Source organism: Mesoplodon bidens, assembly GCF_964165515.1.
Source record: "Mesoplodon bidens genome assembly, chromosome: 1".
NCBI classification, from domain to species: Eukaryota; Metazoa; Chordata; class Mammalia; order Artiodactyla; family Ziphiidae; genus Mesoplodon; species Mesoplodon bidens.
In genome coordinates, this window is record NC_138176.1 from 74,934,358 (window position 1) to 74,952,920 (window position 18,563).

At 41.7% G+C, this 18,563-nt stretch overlaps 1 protein-coding gene across 5 annotated transcripts in view; it reads right to left on the minus strand.

Annotated features, from left to right (window-relative positions):
• The window catches only part of PAPSS1 (3'-phosphoadenosine 5'-phosphosulfate synthase 1), a 108,870-nt gene extending 91,844 nt beyond the window's left edge, over positions 1-17,026 (minus strand). The window contains exons 1-3 of one of the 5 annotated variants that reach the window (XM_081226609.1): positions 16,739-17,026; positions 15,603-15,755; positions 3,555-3,669 (exon numbers count right to left, since the gene is read on the minus strand). In XM_081226609.1, the coding sequence (XP_081082735.1) occupies positions 3,555-3,666 (112 nt within the window). In that variant the 5' untranslated portion in view covers positions 3,667-3,669; positions 15,603-15,755; positions 16,739-17,026. Of the gene's footprint in view, positions 1-3,554; positions 3,670-8,645; positions 8,733-15,602; positions 15,756-16,367; positions 16,469-16,738 lie in introns of those variants that run through there. The other 4 variants (XM_081226610.1, XM_081226607.1, XM_081226608.1 and 1 more) reach the window with 4 other exon arrangements.
• Positions 17,027-18,563: the final 1,537 nt, after the last annotated feature.

An 18,563-nucleotide genomic window follows, 5' to 3' on the forward strand; every position in this document is an offset into this window, starting at 1 on the left:
ACAAAGAGATGGAGGCTAGGGAGACTAGGTTTTTCTGTTCTTTGTTATTGTTGTTTTTAACTACCAGTTGAACACTAAGTATCAGGGGGAAAAAAACGGAAAACATCAACTTCTTATACAACAAAGACAACCTAATCAACTATACTCCAATATAAAATAAAAATTTAAAAAAACACAAAGATAACCTAAACTACAATTAAAGTGTCTGCTTATATACACACGTGTGTACATGTACGTATTTTATGTATATATTTAATTTGAAACAAAGAACAGACACTGCTGAAAACTGAACTAATGACAGAAAATTTCACTGAGATGATTATAGTGAATGTAGACAAAAAGGCTAGGAAATCAAAGTGGTTAGAGAAAATTAATAGATAATGCAAGACAGATAATCCAAAACTAAGATAAAGAAAACTGGTATACCAAAGAGAAACCAAATGTACTAGATTGAATAGTGTCCTCCCCAAAATTCACATACACCTGGAACCTCAGACTGTGACCTTATTTGGAAACAGGGTCTCTGTGCATGTAATTAGTTAAGTTAAAATGAGGTCACACAGGACTACGGTGGGTACTAAATCCAGTGACTGAAATCTTTATAACAAGGCCATCTGAAGGCGAAAGCAGAGACTGGAGTGGTACCTCTACAAGCCAAGGAACGCTAAGGACTGCCAGCAGAACCAGACGCTAGGAGAGAGGCATGGAACAGATTCTTCCCCAGAGCTGACAGAAGGAACGATCCTCGATTTCAGGTTCCCAAACTGTGAGAGAATACACTTCTGTTGTTTGAAGCCACTCAGTTTGTAGTGATTTGTTACAGTGGCCCTGGGAAACTCATATACCAATCAATGTAAAAAGACAAAATCAGAAAGTTTATCCGAAATAAGATGTAAGAAAAAACAGTGTTCCAAGAAAATGACATACAAACCACTCCATACCTGGACAGATCTGGTTAAGCTACTGAATTGCAAGAAAAAGAAAGAAATCATGACTTCCATGTCCAACAATATCAAAAAAAAAATGTGAAGGCTATAAATTTGACAACATAATTAACAACCTTGATCTGATGAACATATATAGAATATTGCCCAAATCAGGGGAACACATTTTCTTTACAAATACACATTTATGAAACTGATTACATCCTACACTGTAAAGCAAGTACCAAAAAAATCTGATAAAAGTATATATAAGCATCATTAGTGGTAAAATAAATGGAATAAACCATGTTTAAGAAAAGGAGTACCCAATATTCTAAAGATCAATTTCCTCCCAAATTGACCTTTAGATACAATGTAATCCCAAATCAAATCCCAACTGGATTTTGGTGGAATTAGTTAAACCTATTACAAAATTTATACAATACAAAGAGCCAAAAAAAAAAAAAAAGTCAAGACATTCCTAATGAAGAAGGTAAGAGGATTTACTCCACTAGATTTTAAGACTCTACAAACATATAGTAATTAAGACAGTGTGGCGATAATAGAGCAATAGACAAGTATACCAGTGGAATAGATCAGAGGTCCCAGAAACAAATCCACACATAAGTGGAAACCTGATCTATGACAGCTGGCACAGCAGATCAGAGAAAAAGGATACCCTCATCTTGGGACAACTGATTATACATATGGAAAAAAAAGAAAATGGATCCGTCCCTCACACTACACGCAAAAATCAATTGCAGAAGGAAAAGGGCCTAAACGAGAAAAGCAAAACTTACAAAAGAAAATATACGAAAAGAAATAATTCTTCAGGCATGCAGATGAAAAAAGGAAAGCTCCTTAGAAGAAGAAAAAAAAATTGGATTAGTCACAACATTTAATAGAAGAAATGTCTGCCTGTCTTTTACAACAACTTGGCTGGGTAAAATATATATTTGGTTCATACTTTCTTTGTCCTGGAATTCTTAAAACATTACTCCAACATAAAAACTCAGGGAATTCAGAATCCAACGGAAAGCATCTTATAAAAACCACTGAACAAAAAAAAATACAGACCATAAAAACTTGACTCAAAGAAAGAGCTCATGGGGGGCTTCTCTGGTGGCGCAGTGGTCGAGAATCTGCCTGCCAATGCAGGGGACACGGGTTCGAGCCCTGGTCTGGGAAGATCCCACATGCCGCAGAGCAACTAGCCCCGTGAGCCACAATTACTGAGCCTGTGCGTCTGGAGCCTGTGAGCATGCCGTAATAAAAGAACTGATGGGAAGGTAGTAAGGTTGAATCAATTTACTCACAGAACTCAAATACAAACACCTATGGGAATTTAAGATTTGGAACAGAATGTGTCACAAGCCTAGACAATATAAATGTAACAATTTAACATCAATCTAGACTTAAGAATGAGGAGATGGGAAGAACTCAAAAATGCTCTCTTCTTTCATACAGAAACACACAGACCTATCTACAGTTGAAATTTTCAATTTATAAAAACAGAAAATGGGAATGCTGTTTTTTGGCAATCAGCAAAAGTTTTAAGGATGGGTAATATCCATGTTGACAAAGACACTGGAAAATGGACCCTCATCCACATTTGGAAAATAAATAGGTATAAATTTTAGTGGGTTGTATGGCTGTTGGCATAACTGATGCCAACTTGGTGCTTCTCTGTCATCAAGGCTTTGTAGTTAATAGACTGTTTAATGTTCGTTAGGTCCAGGTGGCCTCTATGCTCTGTTAGTCCCCAAACAATGATGAAGACCTTCGCTAATATATTCCTGGGGCCCAGAAGACTAGTTACCCATTCATAAATCCTGACAGGAATACACTTCCTGTCTCCAAGCACGTACCTCCGTACCCTAGGTTAACTATGAAATTGTCCCAGTGGCCCCTCAGCAGTGCAGAGTGCAGCTGTGAATGTTTCCAGATCACTGCTTGCCAGATCCCACCCTGTGAATAAGTTACCCTATAATATAAACTGATCCACTGATTATATGGAGCTGCCTGCCTTGCTTTTCAGTCTCAAGATTCCTTCTCAATTCAGTGGACACTTTTCATTCCCTCTGTCCTCCAGCATGGGTAAATTGGCAAGATGCAAGAAAATTTTATTTAAGACTCCTTGAAGTGAAAAAAGATCCATCATTTTTAAAACCACCTCCAAAACCTGGATCAATTTACCCTCTCAAAGAGAGATTCTGGGAAAATCAACACAAGAATCAATCAGAAGCCAAAGCAAAAGAAGAATCATTAGAAACTGATTGTGTGAAATTCTTTACCACTCCTTCTTTCTCTTCATATGGTCTATATTATTAGCATCTTGCAGGCAGAATCCAGGTCCTATTTGCATGCAGAATTTTATAGAATGTAAGGTAGTTATCAACTAGAAAGTAGTTTTAAGCTGCATTCTGATTTTTCCGCTTTAACAGCAATTTTGTAAAGAACAAAAGGAATTACCAAAAGAAAATACGTTATTATTAAGCAGCTCTGTCAGTTACATATTATGGTGCTCCAGATACAAGAACAGAGCTCAAAATGTAAGTATCCTTGCTCCTGGCTCAAGGCTGTCTATACCACTGCTTTTGAAATAGACTGGCTTGTCTCTCCAGACCATACCTGTTAGCCAAACCGTGCAACCGCGAAAGCCACCTCTGGTCCCCACCACCTGACCTCTCTTGTTCCTGCTGACGTGGTGAGCTTGATAGGTGACATTAGTTGCCCTCTGCATCCCCTGGAAAAAAGAAAAAAAAAGAATTCTGGTTTACCTGAGTCCCTTAAAAGGTAAACATATATTCCTTGCAAACATACAGTAACTGCCCTATGTAACATGCCAAAAGCAAGGAAAAAGATTAAAACTAACGACTTTTTCTTTCTTTAGAGTACCTGGCACGGTGTTCAGTTCTTTACATATACATATACTAATTAATTAGTCTGCAAAGCCCCTCAAGGATGCAGAAACTCCTACTACTGTGGTTTTCCAGATGAAGGTGTTAAACCTGAGAAAAGTTAAATAACTTGCCCCAGTTCCCCTAACTGGTAAGTGGCAGACTCCAGAGCCCAGTCTTCTCACTCATTCATTCGTTCAACCATTGTTTCCTGAGGCCCTACTAGTACACCAAGTGAACAGAAGAGGGTCCCTACTCTCACTGAGCTCATTCCACTGGCAGGAGACAGACCAATAACACTTAATTATTAAATCAGAGAGTGACAAGTGCACTCTGAAAATAAAAAAGAGTAAGAATGGAAAGAGAGATAGGGGATGAGTGCCTCTTTAGGCAGGATAATCAGGAAAAACCCCTGAGAAGGTAGAATCTGAGCAGATTCCTGAATGAAGTGTGGAAGGGATGTCTGCAGGTATCATGAAATGCATGATGAAAAAAATGGAACGTAATTGTTGTTCTCTCAAATTTTCTTCTCCTTAAACAAGAAGGGCATAAAATTACATAGGTCTCAAAGGATCTTAATAGACGTTTCTCCAAAGAAAAAAATACAAATGGTGAATAAGCACATTAAAAGACGCTCGACATCATTAGCCATCCAAGAAATGCAAATCTAAACCACGAGATACCACTGCACACTCACTCGATGGCTATAATCAAAAAGACAGGAAATAACAAGTCCTAGTGAGGATATGGAGAAATTAGAATCCTCATACATTTGCTGATGGGAGTGTACAGTCACTCTGGAAAACAGAAGTTCTACAAAACATTAATTATAATTATCATATGTCCAAATGATTCCCACTCCTAGATTTATGCTCACAAGAAATGAAAACATGTCCACACATATCCACACAAAACCTGTACACATATGTTTCAGCAGCATGATTCATAAAAGCCAAAAGGTGAAAACAACCCATCTGTCCATTAATTAATAATTAGATAAACAAAACTGTTTAATTGTATGGTGTATACATACAGTGGAATATTATTTGGTAATAAAAAGGAATGAAGTACTAATACAACCTACAATACAGACAAACCTCAAAAACATTATGCTAAGTGAAAGATGCCAGTCACAAAGACCACCTATTGCATAATTCCATTTATATGAGCCATCCAGAAAAGGAAAATCTAAAGAGATGGAAAGCAGATTAGTGGTTACCTCAGGCTGGGATGTTGGGAGAGGAATGTGGAGTGACTTCTAATGGATATGGGGTTTTTTTCTGGGGTAATTAAAATGCTCTAAAATTGACTGTGGTGATGGTTGCACAACTGTGTAAATATAATCAAAACTATCAAATTGTACATTTTAAGTGGGTAAATTGAATGGTAGGCAAATTATCTCAATAAAGCTGTTTTCTAAAATTTAAAAAATGAATCACATAGCCTCTATTTTCTCCTCCTATGGAGCAAAAACATAATTTAGATTCTTTTCAACAAGTTATGCCTTTATAAAATAGGTAAGTGTCAGCATTCTTTTAATAGGGTGTTTGTATTTGATACTGCGTATAGCTCTGATTTTTTTAAAGACAGTTTTATTCATCATTCACTCAAAGATATCTACTGAATGCACACTACATGCTTGACATTCTTCTAGGTACTGATGAAACAGAAGTGCACAATACCAATAAAATCACTGTCCTCCTGGGGCTTCTCTAGTCTTCCCTCCCAGGGCAGCGGTTCTCAAAGCGTGGTCCCTAACCAGCAGCTTTGGCATCTCCTGGGAACTGTTAGAAACAAATTATCAGGACCTGCCCCAAGCAGACTAAGTCAGAAACTCTGAGGTGGGGCCTGACAATCTGCATTTTAAAGCCTCCAAGTGACTCGGATGCCAGTTCAAGTTTGAGAACCACTGGACTAACAGGAAAAATAGAGGCAAGAAAAGAAAACATCAAGATAAATAAGGAAATTAGGTAAGTTAGAAATAAGTATCAAAGAGGGGGAAAAAGTAAGTAAAGCAAAAAAAGTGAACAAATATCATAGGAAGTGTGATATTTAGACAGGGTGGCCAGGGAAGGCTTCAGCAAAAAGAGGATATTTAAGATCTCTGATGACCTCTGAGGGAAGCACCTTCCAGACAGGGAACAGCAAATGCAAAGAAAAGTGAAAAAGTAACTGGGGAAATCCAGAATGATTGCTGGGCAGTCCAAACAAGCCGTCTGGAGGCAACGGTCATACATCTAAAACAAGAGCAGTGGCCATGACCATGTTTTCTGCAGCCACGTGAGTGGCTCAGGTTGAGGCACGGAACAGTCAGACTGATTCACCCTTGACCCAGAGGTCTTCAAAATGGGGAACAAACACCCTCACAGGTACATGAACATGGACCTTGTCAAGGGACCATTTCCATCCAGATCTTCAGCTTCCAGATGTGTTCTTTTCTAAAACTGGTTGGCCTGAGAAGGTGCCTGAGGTTCAGGATCTCTTTCCCCCTCTCCCTGCACAATTCCCCTAGTGTACAGGAGAAAGCATCTCTGCCCATCTGCATCTTACTCTCACTCACTGCCCTGGGGGTGTCCTCGGGAGCCAAAGGGACAACTGGACAATTCTTTTAATAGGCCCACCACAAAAGCTGCACCCCTCCCCCACTAACCATCTCATTAGCAGATGTATCCATAGTTCCAATCATCACGAAGAATTCTACTATGGGTCTCCCAAACCATTTCCTTTCAATTAAACTGATGAAGCAAACGTAACTTTCCAGCTCTGCATTTCCAGGATTTTAAACAAAACCTGGGGTGTCTGACCCAGACATCTGCGTCTCCCGGGAAGCAGCGGCCCCTCTTTCCTGAGGTATCCAGTTTTAGCTTCCAGGTAGGCAGGCTGGGAGGAGAGGAGACAGGAGCTGGGTCTGCTGGAAGGGGACAGGACAGGGATGGGGGACAAGGAGGCTGCTATACACATGCACTGCCTACACTTGCAGAACCTGTTTGACTTCGTCATTTTGTTTCGGGATTTCTTTCCAAGTTACTTTGCTTTGGGGCAAGAAGAAACATGTATTTAATGAGCTTTAATTCATTTTGGCACCATAATATATCTTCTCTTTTCTTTTTAAATTGAGTAGAATGTATAAAAACTGAGAAGCTACAAAATGCTGAGGCTGTGGTTGAGAAAATATAGGATAAGAGATTGTTTTAATCACTAGAAAAGTATGCTCCCTCCGGGCTTCTTGCCTCCTACATTTAAAAAAATTCTGGCAGTAAATATGGCAGTCTGGGTACAAGGAGGCTTACTGTTTATGTATGTTTGATATTTTCCATATTAAAACACAAACTTAAAAAAAGATTTGCCACAATCTCCTACCTCCCGGTTTTTCAGAATAAATCAAAGAGCACTTTTTAAAACTCTTAGAATTGCAAGGTGGTGGGTGTATGCCTGAATTTTACTAAAAATCTAAAGGCCACTTCCATATGTAATCTTCTAGTCCCCCTTCCCCTCTCTTTTCCTTTTCCACCCACTCTAGCCAAAGCCTTCCTATAATCCCGCCAAGAAAACATGACATTAGTGGGTGCATCAGTGAGTTATCTCCTTCCAACGCTCCATTCCTGTTCTGAGTCTTCAATGCCCTAGTTTCTATTCACAGAACAATGAAATCAGGCTTATTCTTTTCTAAGAGTCTGGGTGGTTGATAGTAATATTTGGCTTGTTGTACATACACCCAAGGCAGTCCCTGTAACATTTACTGCCCATAGGATTCGTCTGTTATTTATGGACCGTTTTATACGGTGTCTTTTTGTATATAATTTTTACTTCCTTGGGAGAATAGGTCAAGCTCTATGAGTTATAGTTCTTTGTGTTTTTCACAACACCCAACCTCTTTTCTTGTGCCTAGTCAGTGCTCAGTAAAAGTTAGATATAAGGCATTTATTTTAAAGCGTGATTTGTGTTCTGTGTATAACCTGCAAATGAAATGATGATTGACATTCAGAAGTCTTAAGAATAGCAGAACTGGGGGGGCTTCCCTGGTGGCGCAGTGGTTGGGAGTCTGCCTGCTAATGCAGGGGACGCGGGTTCGAGCCCTGGTCTGGGAGGATCCCACATGCCGCGGAGCAGCTGGGCCCGTGGGCCACAACTACTGAGCCTGCACGTCTGGAGCCTGTGCTCCGCAACAAGAGAGGCCGCGATAGTGAGGGGCCCCCGCTTGCCACAACTGGAAAAGGCCCTCGCACAGAGACGAAGACCCAATACAGCAAAGATAGATGGATAGATTGATAAACTCCTACCCCCAACATCTTCTTCTTCAAAAAAAAAAAAAGAACAGAGAGGGCATTTAGGTTCTGGAAAAGTACTTAAAAAAAAAAAAAAAGAATAGCAGAACTGGGACAATTCATTTCAAAAGAATTCCTTCTCTTTCTACGATTGGGACTAAATGACTACCAGTCCTGTTACTAGGCTAACGTCAGGTGGCCTCTCATATTTGTGGTGTACATTTCCTACACATTCTACAAACTACTGTCCTCAACACCCACACAAGTGGCCCTGTGCCCCTTTTTGACCCACCTTAACTTCCACATGGGCTGTTTTGTTATTTTATCCACTTCCCTATGGGACAAATTAACTTCTCCTATGATGCTACTTAGAGAATTTCATGGTTTGTGAGTTTATGATGATTTTATGAAGAACTCTGCACTTTTCAGTGAAATTTGTAAAGGCACAGAAAATATTACCAAATATCAAGCATAATTCTGGACTTCAACATCTATCACTCACCCCACCACCCATCTTAAACTGACTGCCAAACAGTATATTCTTCCAAAGAGAATACCTGAAATGGTAACACAGATGTGTCTTTTATATCCCAAGACATACTGTGAGTAAACTGGAGAGATGGTAGAGTACCATGTGGATAAAACTGAAAAGAATACAATGAGAAGAAAGCTTTAGTTCACAGAGTTATTGATAACTGAAGTTAATCTTTTGAACATTAACATTAACAAGCCAAAGACAAACAGCAAAAGTGAGTCAGCTCATACATTCCTGGAGGTTAAGAAAACAACTTGAAAAGGCCACACTTAAAACCTTGCTGGTACAAAGCATGGGGCACAGCAACACTGGCAATAACCTGGTTTCTTCTCAGAAAGTGAATCTCAGGCCCTACCCCAGATCTCCTGAATCAGAGCTAAGATACTGACATGCCTATTCGATCACTAATTGTCATGCATACACTCTGCATATACATTATGGCTCTCCAACTATTCTGTTTTAAAGATTAAAGAACACTTAAATATTTACTTAATGGATATTTTAAACTGTCCATACTTTTAATGGAAGGGGCCCTGAATGACCTCCAGTTGGGAAGTCCAGCCATAAGAGATTCTTATAAGTCAGAAATGAGCCTGAGACTACCTGTTCATTCATCGTTTGTTGATGGATCCCTCCTAGATACAGGGAGTAAAACGGATCAAAAACATTTCAGGGAAGGAGACAAACAATAAAGAGAGAAAGACACCTTTACACTATGACAGGCCCCTGCCTCCCACTATGGTGACAGCGGGGCTTTCCCTACATACATGATGGGGATGTGTCCTCTACGATGTGTCCTCTACAAGTGGTTGTGCTTTTGTGTACTTTACTGTACAATACTGTATAGAGTACAGTAGTACAGTATCGTTATTTCAAGCCCAGGATGTCCAGAAGCAAGCATAAAAGCAGCAGTGATGTAGCCAGTACTGTACTGTACTTTTCAAGGTACTGTACTGTAAGATTAAAATTGTTTTATTTTTTGTTTATTTATTATTTTTGTGAAAAGTATTATAAACCTATTACAGTACAGTACCATATAGCCGACTGTGTTAGTTGAGTATCTAGGCTAACTCTGTTGGACTTACAAACAAATTGGACTTATAAATGCGCTCTCGGAATGGAACTCGTTCATATGTAGGAGACTTACTGTACATGAATGTTCACAGCAGCATTATTCATAGCAACTGAAGAGTAGAAACAACTCAAATGTTCATCAACTAATGAAAGGATAAGCAAAATGTGATACATCCATAAAACATAATATTATTCAACCATATAAAGGAATGAAGTATTGATACATGCTACAACATGGATGAACCTTGACAACATTATTCTAAGTTAAAGAAGTTAGACACTAAAGGCCATATATTATATCATTACATTTATAGGAAAGTCTAGAATAGGGAAATCCGGAGACAAAAAGTAGATTATTGGTTGGCAGGTGCTAGAGAGGGGGAAAGGGGAAGGATAGGGAATGATTGCTAATGGGTACAGGGTTTCTTTTTGGGGTGATGAAAATGTTAGAAGTAGATATTGGTGATGGTTATAAAACTGTAAATATACTAAAAAAACAATGAACTCAACACTTAAACATATGAGAGATAAAGACAGAGGGAAGGGATGCAACCATCAGAGAAACTACAGAGAAGAATAAGAACAATGGCTGCAGTCATCTAACTGGATTTCTATATGTACTGTCCAATATTGCCACTGTTTACTCAGCTAAAACCTACTTGGTAGAGAACTGTGTCCTTAGGAAAGGATATTTCACAGAAATAATTACCACTTAGGTAAATACCAAAAAAAAACAACAAGCAAAAAAAAAAAAAAAAAGTCTTTTCATTTGAACTAATTACTTAGTAATTCGCTTTCAAAACAATTCAGGGTTGGATTTTACTGTTTTGTTGTTGGTATGCTATGGGTAATTGATCCATCTCAGAGCAAAAGATGGTAACATCCTAGCTGGTGGAGGAGAAAATGCTAGTATCGGATTTTATTTTAAATTACTAGTTTTGCATTTCAGAGTTACCTAATTTATTTCCCCTTTTTCTTACTCAAAGCAAAGAATAGAACAGGGTTTCTCAACCTCAGCATTAATGACTTTTGGGTCTTGGCATTAACGATAATGCTTTGCTGTGGGGACTGTCCTGTGCACTGCAGGATTTGTAGCAGCATCCCTGGCCTCTACCCAACAGACGTCAGAAGCAACCCCCCCTACACACACACACACACACAAATATAACAACCAAAAATGTCTCCAGATATTTTCCAAACACCCCTCTGGGGGCAGTAAATTTTTACCTGGTTGAAAATCACTGGAGAAGAAAACTACTCCTCAAAGGTCAATGTAATAGAGCCAAGTTGGGGAAGCTTATTTCATATTTCAACTTTAGAGAAGCCACTATGCTAAAGGGGAGGCTAACTGACAGCTGGGGACCCTGCCGGAGCCAGGACTACATAATTGCCCAAAACCGTGATTCCAAAGTTGCTACCATCTCTCGAAATTTCCTTCCCCGGGGAAGAAAGTAAGAACAAATACACGAGTACAGAAATACACACATAAGTAGGAAAAAATGTCAGCAGCCATCCCAAAGTTACTATCTAGACCTGTCCAGTATAACTTTCTGAGATGATGAAAATGTTCTATACTGCACAGTCCAATACAGTGGCCACGAGCTTCCTATGGAAATGCAGCACTTGAAACATGGAACGTTTCATCTTATTTTAACGAAATTTAAGTTGCCACAGGTGGCTAGTGGTTACCAGGTTGGACAATGCGGATCTAGACCCTGCTGTCATTCTTCCCGTTCTTGTTGTCAGTCAACACGGAGTACGTTCTTGGTAGAAGTCCAGTCCTCCTCCTTTAGACAACTTTTCCAGCAGTATCTCCCTAGCTTCCAGGGAAGGAAACTCAGTAGCTGCCCCTGCACACAGCCAGGCCAATGCTCTGAAGGAGGAATATATGGCTTTCCATATGCTGTGTGTTCCATTTCTGCATGCTTGCTTCATTTTTGGACCACCTCAGTCTTCCGCCAAATCCAGAACGGGCTGCTGGCCTTCTATGAAAGGCATCGAGCAGTATGAGGGACAAATTGTTCAGAAAAGGTAGAACTGATAAAAGGGAAAAATATCTCATTCATTTATTTGCTTTTCGATTAACCCTCTCCCAGGTAGAATGTAATATCCATGAGAGCAGAACCCTTTGCTGTCTTTTTACCACTGCATCCCCAGCACCTGGAACACAGGCACACACAAAGCAGGCGTTAAGTATTTGATGAATTAATAAATAAGAACATCTTAAACAGTGCTCATGTGCCAGCACTAGAGTGCTTTAAATGTATTAAATAACTGAAACCTCATTATAACCCTATGAGATATGCCCTATTAGCTCCACTACAAGCTATGTTTCATTATCCACATTATTACATTTGAAGACAGTGACGCACAGAGGAGTTAGGCAACATGCCCAAGATCACACAGGTAGTAAGTGACAAAACTATAATTTTAATTCTACCACATATGGAGCTTATTCTCTTACTTAAGCTGTGCTAAGTTACCAGTAAGTTATCTAACACTTTTAATAACAGAAGTACCCAAGCCTACTCTGCACCCTAACCCTTATCCCATCCTGTTATATAAGGAAAAGCTCCGTGTAGACGCAAAACCTCTGTAACGAAATATGATTACATGATACATGATAATAGCAGAGTGCAACATAACACAGAGGTGCACAAAGAATTCAGCCTATGTGCAACAGTGTGTGGACACAGGAGGCCACAGTTTTGGTACAGGAGCCCGAGGCTCTGAAGACTTCCACAAGTGATAAAGGTCAACAGGCATCAGGGCAGAAGCAAAGGCTTGTGTAAAACCCTGAGGATGTAAGCTATAGAAGGAGAGCTGGTGCTGGAGATATGGAGCTATGGGAATTTGGGGTGTGGAGGAGAGAGGGGAATGGAACGGCAAACCAGAATGAGATCGTCGTATGTGCTTCTGAACGGCAATGCTAGATCTCAGACTACTCTGTGGGTAGTAGGGTCCAGCTCCACTGTAAAGCGGGTCCAAGCAAGGGATTTGGCCCAACATGAGTCTACAAAATAGGTGAGTGACACCTGGGTCTGAACTGAGGGCCAGCTAACACACAGTTTGAAATGTTTTACGGCAGGCAAATGAAAACCGTCCCAATAGAGAAAGGTTCAATCAGATGTTAAATGATACTCATTACACCTGACGCTTCGTCAGACTGAGATAAGAGGAGGCTAAAGGGGCATGTTCATTCTTGATCTTCTTTACTATTCTTGTAGGTACATGGAGACACCTCCCTTCTCTCTAGTATATTCTCTAACTCGAATTTAACCATCAAATCTTTATTTTCGACCTTAACCTAACTCAATCCCTACAGCTGTGCTGTCCACAGGTCCCGACTGAGTTTTTAAAATGTGGTTAGTAAATGTAAAATAGCTAGCAAATGGGAAGCAGCCACATAGCACAAGGAGATCAGCTCGGTGCTTTGTGACCACCTAGAGGGGTGGGATAGGGAGGGTGGGAGGGAGACGCAAGAGGGAGGGGACATGGGGATATATGTATACACACAGCTGATTCACTCTGTTATACAGCAGAAACACAACACTGTAAAGCAATTATACTCCAATAAAGTTGTTAATTAAAAATAAATAAATAAAATGCGGTTAGTCTGAGGTGAGATGTGTGCTAAGTTAAAATATATACTTATGTATATTTTTAATAATTTCATATTGATTATGATAGTATTAAACTCATGTTTATATTGAGATGACAGTACTTTAGCTATACTGGGTTAAATAAATATTAAAATTTATTTCAACCTGTTCCTTTTTACTTTTATTTTACTATGACCTCTAGAAAAATTTAAATTACATTATGTGGCTCACGTTATATTTCTATTGGATAGCCTTGTTCTACAGACTATCTCTACTAAGGCCACCTGTCCCTTACATGCAGCATACTTAATACTGGGTCCACCTTTTACAAGCTCTATGACATCTCTGTGCCTCAGCTTCTTCATCAATAAAATGGAGATACGAATTGGAATAAAGGGGATAACTGACAACAACAGCTAACACACATAATACTCAGACTGTAACAGCTCACACACACACACACATTTACAATATGCCAGACACTGTTCTAAGCATGTTTCATATATTAACTGCTTTAATCTTCACAATATCCCTGTGAGGCCATCACCCCCATTTTACAGATGAGCAAACTGGCAAAGAGAAATTAAGTGACTACCTAAAGGTTACACGGTTAGTAAATAGTGAAGCCCAGGTTCGAGTCCAGGCAGTCAGTTCCAGGGTCCTTGCTTTAAACCACTGTCTCTCATGATACCCACCTCAAAAATGGTACAGAAATTCAATAAGTTAATTTAGGTAAAAAATTTCAAACTGTCTCCAGCACATAGTAAACTTTCCTTCAGTGTTTAACTATTATCACCATCACTCCAGCCCTCAACCTACTTCCCAAATTCCCTGCATGCTGCGACTTTTCTCCTCATTTCCCAGGATTAAAACCTCAGGATCCTCTTTTAATACGTCTCCCTCTTTCATTCCCTAACTCTTGTCAGGTCCTTCTTACTCAACCTTGAATGCTCTTACCGCATCTATTCTGCTTTGCCACTACCACCTTAGCCCAGTACTCACAACTGTATGAATTAATAGCAGTGGGCTTCCCTGGTGGCGCAGTGGTTGAGAGTCCGCCTGCCGATGCAGGGGACACGGGTTCATGCCCCGGTCCAGGATGATCCCACATGCCGCGGAGCGGCTGGGCCCGTGAGCCATGGCCGCTGAGCCTGTGAGCCATGGCCGCTGAGCCTGCGCGTCCGGAGCCTGTGCTCCGCAATGGGAGAGGCCACAACAGTGAGGCCCGCGTACCGCAAAATAAATAAATAAATAATAAATAAATAAACAGCAGTAACAAGACAAAGACCTTAACCGGTGCTCATGTACCAGGCATTCTTCAAGTCTATTAATTCATTTAAACCTTACTATAACCCTGTTTGTCCTCCAGGACTTCTACATCTGGGCTCTAACAGTGACTAATTTCTTTAGCAGACCCGTCTTCCTGGAATACCAATTTCTTCATGTGATGGGAACTTTAAAGGTGTCTGGATTCACTACATGTGTCCCTATCAGTCGGTGTATGTGAGAGGAAAAGATGATGGGTGTTCCCTACTGGGGCAAAGAAAGATTTACAAGGCCCTGAAAATTAAAAATTCTAGCCTCATCCAAAATCTCTCACAGAATCTAGTCTCAACTCAGCAGCCAAACATTAACAACTATACAACCTAGCCCCATCGTGCTCATTCAATCTTATCTCCAGTCAACAAAAACCCTCTAGAGTGGTTAAACAGGTCTCTTCATTGTTCCTGGAGTAAATAATGGTAATTATTATTATTATTTATATTATTTATAATAATAATATTATAATAATACTATATATTATAAATAATATAAATTATTATTAGACCTTATTCATACAGTTCCCCTCTGCCTCAAAAATCTGAGCACACTTCTCCTCCATCACGCCCAGACTAAACTAATCTCCCCACTAAACTGTGATAAAACAGCTGTCTTACCCCACTCACTGGGGTCTATAATGATATATTCATCATCTGGCAAATGCCAATCACAACCCCAACCAGGCCCGAAGCAACTGGAAGCAAGCACTGAGTCCCTCACTTCTCACCTTCCCCGTGAGTAGCACATGCCTCTACAAAGAACACGCACTTATTTGGCAAATGGAACAGTAAATGAGTTACAGACAGTGTAGCTGAAATGACATGTAAATACCCTAATTCAGCCAACCATATTTCCCTAACTAGGAAACACCTCCAGGTAACAAGAGCAGTATCAATAGTTTCATAGCAGTGTTATCACTGCACTCTCCAAGTCATTATCTTCTTTACTCCTCAAAACTCTCCAGTGAAGTACCGCTACTATACCTTTAAGTCAGCTGAGGTTTAAAGAAGTCGAGGGTTTTTACTCAGGATCACACAACTACTACGCGGCAAAGCTGGAACCAGAGACCAGGCCGCTAGTCCAGCGCTCTTTCCAATGGTCTAATTCACCTTTTATCTCTTCTCCGTCCTTATCACCTAAGGAAGAGTTAAATAACTAAGAGGGGAAAGGAATCGGGTGAGAATACTTGGTAACAACAGATGTGGTAAATTAATGACTTGAACATTTATTTGTCTGAAATGGCTTTTTTTTTTCTTTGACTCACCAACGGTAATGACGATTTACAAGGCTGCATTTAAACCTCGTGATCTTGCTGTACTGTGAAATAAAAATTTCCACCCAAACTTAAAACCAGTATCTTTCCGGCCTCCAGAGCTGGACATCATCTGCTCCACCCCACCCCCTCTACACTTACAAAATCTTAGCTTAAGGCTGTTTCTTACCAAGAATAATTAAGGAAGCAAGCAACCTTCCGAGGTTGCTTAACCATCAAAGCAAACAGGCAGTCCTTGCTAAACGTTATAAACCATTAGTTTCCCCTCACTTTACTGTTTCCATGTTATTTGCTGGATATTCCGATTTAACACCGAATCACAAAGAACCTCAGTTCAGGGCAGTCTCAGCTCATGAATGGCCGCATTGTTGGGTACTCTCCCTTCACGCTGAAAGTCAGAAATGGAAAGACGTGGAGCTGGACCCAAACCTGGGCTCACTGCACTGGCAGAGCCAAGAAAAACCAGGAAACGTACCAAAGACGCCTGCCTCTGCCTCCTCCGCAGACCTTCAGGCCACTGGAGGGGATGCGGGCAGCTCCCCTCGAGGGATGCAGGTTTCAGCAGCCGCCAGCTCACTGCCGAAAGAGCGTCCTCAAGGTCTCCTCTGAGGCGAGGAGCTGGGAGAAGGGGGAGTTCTTCCGACGGACCCTGGATCGGACCCCCGCCCCCGCCGCGCCACTCCACCCGGCACAACCCACCGCCCCAGGTGGAAGGCGCCGCGGCCTCGGGTACCACCCCCAATTCTCCAGGGAGGATACAGAGGAGGCGGAAGGGAGGCAGAGGCTCCGAAACAAGCTGCAGCCGGAGCCTCCCAGAGCCTCCTCCGCACCTCTGCTCCGACTCACCCAGTTCTGCGCGTTATTGCTCAGCTTGACTTTCTTGCACAGGCTACCGGGAACCTCCATAGCTGCTCAGCGCCCAGAAAGTAGTCGAAGGACTGGAGGCCGGCGGGGGCGGGACGGGAAGGCGGAGTCTCCTCGCGACCGGGCTGGCACGCGCTGTCGTAGGCACGCGCTCGTGCTCGCGGCTCCGACTGAGAGGCGCCTCGGCCCCGCCTCCGAAATGGGTCCGGGGCAGAGGTGTGTGGGCTGGGGCGAAGCAACGCATGAGAACCGGACGCAGGGGATGGGAGCGGGCCTTCAGGGCGCGCACCGACGCGAGCGCGCACGACGCTCCTCCCCCTTGATTCTGAAGAAGGGGCGGGGCCTGAGAAGGTAGTCGTGGAACTTCCAGGGTCCCTCCCCCGCTCGCCCCTTGCGCTGCGCATGCGCAGAGGCTGGAAACGCGTCCCAGGCATCGACCTGGAAGGACAAGGAAGATACCAGGCCCTCAGCTCTTTGCTGGTTTGGCTGCCTGCTGCTGTTTACTAGATGGCAGAAGACATTGACGTGGTCTCCCGGCCCTCTGGTTTTTCCTCCATAAACCCGGTCACCAGTTTCCTATCCTCCGTATCTGTGCCCTCCTCGCCCTGGCCACATTTAAAAAGGAATTTTCCAGCTTCGCGGAGGGAAGATTTGCTAAACAGCTCATTCTCCACACGTTCCACTTAGCTTTAAAATTCTGCTCAACGCACAGTGTCAAAAAAAAAAAAAAAAAAAGGCAATACCCCATCCCTGGACATCAGTAATTAATATCTCTCTGGTTTTAGTGGTTATCTGCAAGGTGCCTCCTTCCCCACTTGCAGATGTCTCTTCAGATTTCTGTCGGATACTTCTCACCCGCTAAGCCAAAAAGAGGCCTCTATTTTATTAGCTTCTCAGGAAATCCTTAGAGGAATGAAATCCAGGCTGAGGGAAGGCCCTTGGTGACCACAGAGTAGAATGTCCACGTGTGGAGGACATTTTCAAATTCACCGAAGTATACCATGGCTACTTCACAGGAGGATGGGCTGGGGATGGAGGGGAGCCTGCTCTAGGAGTTATCTCCCCTTCCACCTCCAGTACCCTAAGGGCCTTTCCAAAGCTTGTCCCTGGCACCAAGATAGTTGTTTGAAGTGCTTCTCCTCCATAACACAATGCCCTACCCTACAAATACACACCAATCCCTAAGACCTGACATTACTGCCTCTTTGCTGGAGGACAAGAGGGAATGAAAAATGCCCACCAAACTAAGAAGGTATCTTGAGACTGAGAAAATGAAGCAGGTGGCTCCATGTAATCAATGGATCAGTTTATTATACAGTAACTTACAGGGTGAGATCATGGAGAACTATGATCCAGAAGCATTTACAGCTGCATGCACACCACTGAGGGAACATTGGGACAGTTTTATAGCTAACCTAGGGTATTGGAGTAGTGCTTAGAAACAGGAAATGCATTCCTAAGTCAAAGTTTATGGATGGGTAACTAGTCTCCTGGGCACTGGGAATATGTCAGCAAAGGTCTTCATCATTGTCTGGGGACTAAGATAGCATAGAAGCCACTGGGTCCTAATGATTATTAAACAATATCTATTAACTTCAAAGCCCTTGACGACAAGAGAAGTGATTTACTGCAGAGTACAATCCTGGGTAGGGTCAGTGGAAGGACAGGAGGAACTTCTACAGGCCCAAGTTGCCATCAGTTATGCTGACAATCATACATGCTTTTTTTTTTTTTAATTTTTATTTTTGGCTGCATTGGGTCTTCGTTGCTGCTCATGGGCTTTCTCTAGTTGTGGCGATCGGGGGCT